Source organism: Notothenia coriiceps, unplaced genomic scaffold (genome assembly GCF_000735185.1).
Source record: "Notothenia coriiceps isolate Sejong01 unplaced genomic scaffold, NC01 NC01_scaffold00004643, whole genome shotgun sequence".
NCBI lineage: Eukaryota > Metazoa > Chordata > Actinopteri > Perciformes > Nototheniidae > Notothenia > Notothenia coriiceps.
Window position 1 is genome coordinate 1 of NW_011337344.1, and position 6903 is coordinate 6903.

Consider the following 6903-nt stretch of genomic DNA (forward strand, 5'->3'; position numbering starts at 1 on the left):
CTATACTCTTATCGATACTTTTCAATCATTTGGTGTTAATAAACTAAAAAAAGACAAGGCGATGTGCCTGCAAGACTGCACCCAGGTAAACAAAACATATTACCCGTGCGCTGCAGCTAACCTGCCTGCGAGCCTTCGCTAAGGTCACATTTACAAACGGCGCGGCTGAAGCACTATTAGCACTATTAGCACTAGCAGTATCGCTAGCACCGTTTAAGATTCAATGAGTGTCTCGTTTGCAAATGCTTCATTAAGTTGCTTGTGTCACCCCCTTTACAAGCAACTAATTGAGTACATAGATTGCACCTTGCACTATAGCCACTACATTTTTTAAAAGTGCACCCAGACCTTGGATTGCTTCGCTCTGTCCGCCATGCCTGCGGGAGTCTCACAACAATAATAAGAGCGCTGTTGAGAGAGATGAGGAGTGGCCAATCAGAGAGGTCTCAAACCGGATACATCACACAGGATGAGGGTTCCCAACCAACCAGAGTGGTTTAAAATTAAACTAAGGAAGTAGACGTAACAGATATACCGATAGCAGCACCGTTTGTCCAGCGGCTTAACGGTATACCGATACCGTCCAATCAGGTACCGGTATTGACTTAGTACCGGTTCTCGGTACCCATCCCTATATGCAATATAATGTTATTGCAGTTTTAGTTTCGCCAACTCCGTTTCTAATACGAAAAAACAAAACAAAATGCGTCTATGATTATTTTTAGTATTTTCGATCTTTCCAATCCAGACGAGAGATCTCTCTCCCCCGTCTGTGTGCGAGGGGGCGGGGCAGTTTACACACACGCAGCTGCTACATGCAGCAACACACACAAACACACACACACGGAGAAGATGGCGGAGAGAACGCGCTCCGAGGTGTGGTTAAACTTTACCCGCCTCGATGTGGACAATGCTCGTTACCTAAAGTGCAATAAGAGTTTAGCATGTAAGGGCGGTAACACGAGCATTTTGTCTAAACATTTAGCAAAAGTGCACCACATTCAGACGGAGAAATGCACCGGGTTCCACTGTCTTTCTAGTAGCTCTGTAGCCCCATCCACGAGTAACGTTTCCACGTCAGGTGTTATGTATGCTAGCAGCAACACACGGAGTTAACTCAATGATACAAACATGGGTTAATGATTACAGGTAACTGAGTTATTTAGTTTGTTAAAGTTTCAGCTATTCTGTTTACAGTTCTGTCATCAGATTATTTAATACGATTTGTTAAAACATTGTTTTTCTTTTGAAGTTAAATATTATTTATTTTATTTAAATAATAAAGCAATGTTAATTTTATTCACAATTTGTTTACCTTATTTTTTCTCTCCAAAAGAACCGAAAAAAAGACCGGATCGATAAAAGTAGTAGTACCGTTAAAACCTTAACGATACCCATCCCTACAACTAACTGCAGAAGGTGTCAGAAAGCTGCAGCAGGTGTTAGTGGACTTTGACTTGGAAACAAACCTGCTGCCGAGTGTGGGAAGTTTGATCTTCCTTGGAGAAGTCTCGTAGCTTTTGGTAAACGCCTTTTGGTAAATCCCAGCATTACTAGATCCTAACACCACTTTTTTCTGCTTGCCGCCTCCTTTAACAATTCTCTTCTTCGGCGATTGCTTTTTCTCCTGGGAAGGAGAGGAAGGAAGATGAAGCGAAGGCAAGTCTTTTATCGCCTTCCTCTCCAGTGGAGTGAGATAGAGGTGCTGGTTCTGGCCATAGAAGGAGCTCGGAATCATGGAAGGCTTGAATGGAGATTTACGAGGTGATTTGGCAGGAGATCCTAGAAAAGATGATAGATATGTGAAAAGAGAAGAAATTCAGATCTCCTGCTTGCCTCTATTTTCTAGACTGTCTTAGAGAAAGTCAATTCATCGATTAATATAGAAAATATAGATAAAAACGTAACACAAAATGTAAGGAAATTGAAAAATGTGACAAATCTCCTGGCAGCCGAACGAGACCGGAGATTGGCTGCTGTTTGGCATTGTCACTTTTTCATTGGTGCAACCCACATACTCAGCTCTGCTGCTCATCCCACAAATGCTTGTTCCACACAAATGTGGCACTATTAGAAAAGGTAAGAAGAGAGGCTTTCCAACGGTATAAGATTTATTGCCAAAAAGCATTGTCACAACACAGAAATCATCTACCAACCACACATTTCCTTACTTTTTGTGTTAAGTTTATACAGAAAATATACAAGTTGCAGCCCTGGTACTAATTATACTATTATAACGCCTTGTTTAAGACTTCATACAGACCCATCTGCTCTCAGGAGATACTAACTAAACAATGCTTTTCCCCTTACCTGGTGCTTTTTGTGGGGATTTCCGTGGAGAAGGACAGTCGGCCTTTGGCAGATGCCTGACTGGCCTGTTCTTGGTCGGAGACTGAGGGGTCTTCCTGGTGGATCTCCTCTTCATCGGGGACACATCCGGCCTCACAGCAGTCTCGGCCGGGTGACTGGAGTTGAGGAAAAAGAAGATCAGTCTGGGGCCGTTTCTCAATGTCGAGTAAAGCTGCTGCAGAGCCACTATTTCAAGCATACTACGTCAGCGAATGGCGCCGAATGCTGAGCATTTAAACAGTCCTTCGTCGCCACTCGATGACGTAGTATACTTGAAATAGTGTCATGGAAGAGAAACAGCAAGGATATACACATATACAACACAGCCTTCACTAGGTTTCTCTTTAGATTCAAATCAATGCAGCATGTAGTTGATTATACAAGGAAAATGACAAAAAACAATTAAAATATGTGAAACAAATGTATAGAGCAGAAAAGGACCCCCAGGCCAGTACATTAATAAATGTTTACGGTTACTTGGGCTGAGTGTTGTTATGATGCAAGAGTGTTGGTCCAAATAGCAAACTGCCTAAACCCAGTGTGTTCACCTGCTGTCAGAGTCCAGGGAGGCGAGCTCCCTCTTCCTCGTGGTCATGGGCTTCATCTTCACAAACCTCACCTACACACACACCCAGTGTAAGATTAGCCGATCTAGAGTCAAATAAAATAGCACAACTTTCAGCATCAAAATGTAACGGCTTTCTTTTTATCAACACAACTAGAAAAGCGGAAAACACATTTAACCTGTAACACATTTGTGATATCACGACTCACTTTAGATACAAGATTAATACCAGCTCTTCAATGATTACTCGGCCTGTTAATAGGATGCCACATTAAAAATACCAAACTATGCAATATAAGTATTTAATATGTGCGATAACTGTAAATAACCTGTTTATCTGTTTCTACTTATATCTTGCTTTATACTGATGCCATCTGTTGTTGCATTATCCACTTTGCTGCTGTAAACAATGCACAAAACTAGCAGCTGTTCATATAGAAAAAGTCTATGGGTTATTTTTGTGTGTTGACATTAAATTGCCACACTTTAAGCAAAAGTTAACCGTGACCTTCTCAGTTGCACTGTAAGCGGGAAAATGTCACATTCACAAGAAGAAATTAACTGACCCTAAACCCAACTTTTTACATTTTCACTTCCTATGAAAATAAGAAAGCATGGAAAACCAAATGTGTAATTGATAAATATTTTACTTGAAATGTTAACTTTCGTTTTAATCCCTATTTTCTTTATATTTATATATGTCTGATATGTCCTGATCGTACACTGACTTGTGTGTATATTATCTTGACTAAAGGGGGGAAAGCAGTGTGTGGTGCATGCATAGGGTGCATATAGGTCAGACAACCCGGTAAACTACAACGAGGTTATTAATAGCTTTTGATTACTGATTTGCATTCGACGTGACAACAGCATTTCATCGTGTTTGTGCATAAATGTGCATTAAGCTCCACATTAAGGTTAGCTTAGCGTGACATGTTAGTTAAAGTGGAGATGAGTGGATAATTGGCGGGATGATTAGCTTCTACAAAAATGACTGCGTATATACAAACAAGCTAACACGACGACGTATACCAAGTTTAACCTGTTTGTTTCCTTGTGAGTTAGAGATTATACATAGATACCGTTCAACTTTAGACAGTTTGATGGTAACAAGCTTATATCACTTTGCGTTAATGCGTCATTTAGAAGAGAAACAAACAACGTATTAAACAAAGATCACGCTACATAAAACACCTATTAAATACCTTACCGAAAACGTTTATGTCGCAATAGAGAAAGCAATAAATGTCGGTATAATGTTTGCGTTGCTGCTTCTTCTCCCCGCGTTTCTTCTCTGTGTTTTGAACAGCGCGCTACTCTTAAAAAAACCGTAACCAGATAAACCGGAAACAGAAACACTATGTCTTGTTAGTGAAGTATGAATGAAGTTACCACAGTAAAAACCTGGAGACACTTCCGGTCATTACCTTCAAAGTAAAAGAGACCTGTTTAAAAATTGAGTAGGGTTTTATGATGAAGTAGAGGAGCTGGATTTAATTTGTGAAAGGTAGCTTTTTTGCAATTTTTATGACTTAGAAGTTCAATAAGTAACTTAAAAATAACAACATTGGCACATTTACAGAATGTCCTGCTTTTATTTTTGTAAAACCAATTGGATACTTCCTGTCTAGTACTAACAACTTCCCGGGTCAACTTCTACACGCGAAAAGTGACAGCAGCCACGATCAGTCGGGAAAACAGATTGTTTGTGTCCATAATTAGCTGTTTTAGCTTTCAAAATATAAACGCTCACTATTCATATTTAAGTGGCAAGTTTTTAATTTATATAAGATGGTGTTTTACTTCACAAGTGCCGGTGAGTAAAACCACAGCAGAGCTAGCAGCGATGCTAGCTAGTAGACTGTTAGCCAACACTTTACAAAGCTTTAATTATTATTGAATGTGACTCTTGTTTGTGCCTTTTATGAGTTTTGTGCTAGCATATATAACAACATTTCATGCAGTAACTATCGGTGTGTTATTTCTCTCTCAGTGGTGAACCCTCAGTACACAATCTACATGGGAAAAGACAAATATGAGAGTAAGTAAATATGATAAGTAAGCTATTAAATCTCCCACACACACACACACACACACACACACACACACACACACACACACACAGACACACACTAGTTTCCAAACACTTGGTCCCCTTCTTGCTAGCATTGTCTTATGCTATGCCTGTTTTTGTTGAGCTAGTTATTGTAATGGGTCACAAAGGATCCAGATCACCTCTAACTTGCTGATATGGTTTTTGCAGATGAGGATCTAATAAAGTACGGATGGCCTGAAGACATCTGGTGAGAGTTCAGTGTATTTTAAGTGCTTGTTTAACTGTTCTGCAAAAAATGTAATTTAATATCTCATTATAAACCATATTAAAGCACAACTAACAGAAATATCAACAGGAATATTAAAAGTTATTGATGTGTTGTTGATTCTCTTTTTCCCACCTCCAGGTTTCATGTGGACAAACTGTCTTCGGCTCATGTTTATCTGAGACTGCCACAGGTAAAAATTCAACACAATTAACCTGCAACACTGAATTGTAAGTTAGTCATGGTGATTCTCAACAGGTTTAGCTATCCGCCAAATACTTTGTCTATGGACACCGATGCCTTTAGCGCACGTATGCACTGCTGATTGCTCTGTCTTTTCTAGGGTCATACGATACACGATATTCCCTCCGAGGTGCTGATAGACTGTGCACAGTTGGTGAAAAACAACAGCATCCAAGGTAAAGATCTGCTTCCCAATGATTTCATTTGATTTGTAGAATGATTGGCTTCAGGTATCAGCCATGAGAAACATCAGAGCCGATCCTTAAAGATCGACTACTTCCTGCTTTCTTACAGTGCAGAGGCTTTTCTGCTTGCTCTTGCCTCTGCTTACTTTTTTTATGCTGATTTTCCTATTTTTATTTTCTGATAACTTCGAGCAGCGGCTCCTGGTCATTAACTTATCACTGGAACAGTTACTCTTCGTAAATAGATGGAGGGTTTCAGCCATATTTCAATATTTTTACGACGACCTCAGTCTTACAGTAGCGTGGCCTAGCAACAGCTAAAGCCTGGTACTGCATGCTATTTAGCTAGTTAGCAGCAAAATGCCTCCGTTCTCTACAGATGACTTCCACAAACTTCTACAGAAGATGGCCGTGTTGGAAATGAAAATGCAGCGGCTGGAAGTTAACGTGGAAGTGAATGGACTAGGTTGGAATGACACCACTTTACCAGTGCAAAAGAACGGAAAAGGGCATGCTAACTCACAGCTAGTTAGCAGCTAGGTCCAAGGAACAGGGGGCTGTGTACTGGTTAATACATCTACAAGTGGTAGTCCTCCCTGGAACTCTCTGGGTGCAAAGCCTAAGAGTAAATAATTTCCATGGGATTTGGGAGGACGAACAACAGGCAGAGCCCAGCGCTCTGAAATCTGTGATGCGACCGGCTGGCCTGCATTGTTATCACCCAGGAAGAGCGCCTCTTCAACCCCTGTTCATACTAGGAAACAGCCGTGGACAGCTGCTACAGGGAGAACTACAAACAATTCTCCTAAACCACAGAGTGTGCCAATCCAGAACCGAGAACCGGAGATCTCTTTCTGATGACCTGGATAACCTGTCCTCCTCACACAGCAGGGTAAGGACCAATAACTACTCCAAAAGTAAAAGGCTAGAGGGAAAGCTAACGACTGGGCCTGAAACTCTGATTGTGGGTGACTCTGCTGTAAGAGATGTAAAAAGTCTGTGTAGTAAGAACAACACCAAAGTACTCTGTTTTCCCAAGGATATGGTCTGTCTGAGAAGATCCTGCATATTGGGGCTGAACATCCGACTGTGAAGAATGTGGCACTGCACATTGGAACAAACGATGTTGTGAAACAACAGTCAGAATTGCTGAAAGAGACTTTAAATGTCTGTTGGAAACTGTCAGCTCTCTAAATGCAGAGGTGTTCATCAGTGGCCCTCTACCGCCTGTCAGAAGAGG

The 6903-nt window shown here is 40.9% G+C and overlaps 2 protein-coding genes across 2 annotated transcripts; one reads left to right on the forward strand and one right to left on the reverse strand.

Annotated features, from left to right (window-relative positions):
* Positions 1-1411: 1411 nt before the first annotated feature.
* On the reverse strand, positions 1412-4247 carry LOC104942504 (swi5-dependent recombination DNA repair protein 1 homolog; the record flags this gene model as incomplete). Its single annotated transcript, XM_010767732.1, has 4 exons — positions 4125-4247; positions 2898-3000; positions 2311-2465; positions 1412-1782 (listed from the first exon to the last, which is right to left on the reverse strand). Coding segments are annotated over exons 2-4 (582 nt in total), but the record flags the coding sequence as incomplete, so codon positions are not given.
* A 318-nt stretch (positions 4248-4565) lies between these two features.
* On the forward strand, positions 4566-5701 carry ccdc25 (coiled-coil domain containing 25). The gene is made up of 5 exons (XM_010767731.1): positions 4566-4730; positions 4908-4955; positions 5178-5217; positions 5377-5428; positions 5579-5701. The coding sequence occupies exons 1-5, from the start codon at positions 4706-4708 to the stop codon at positions 5684-5686; spliced, it is 273 nt and encodes a 90-aa protein (XP_010766033.1). The 5' UTR covers positions 4566-4705; the 3' UTR covers positions 5687-5701.
* The last annotated feature ends 1202 nt before the right edge of the window (positions 5702-6903 follow it).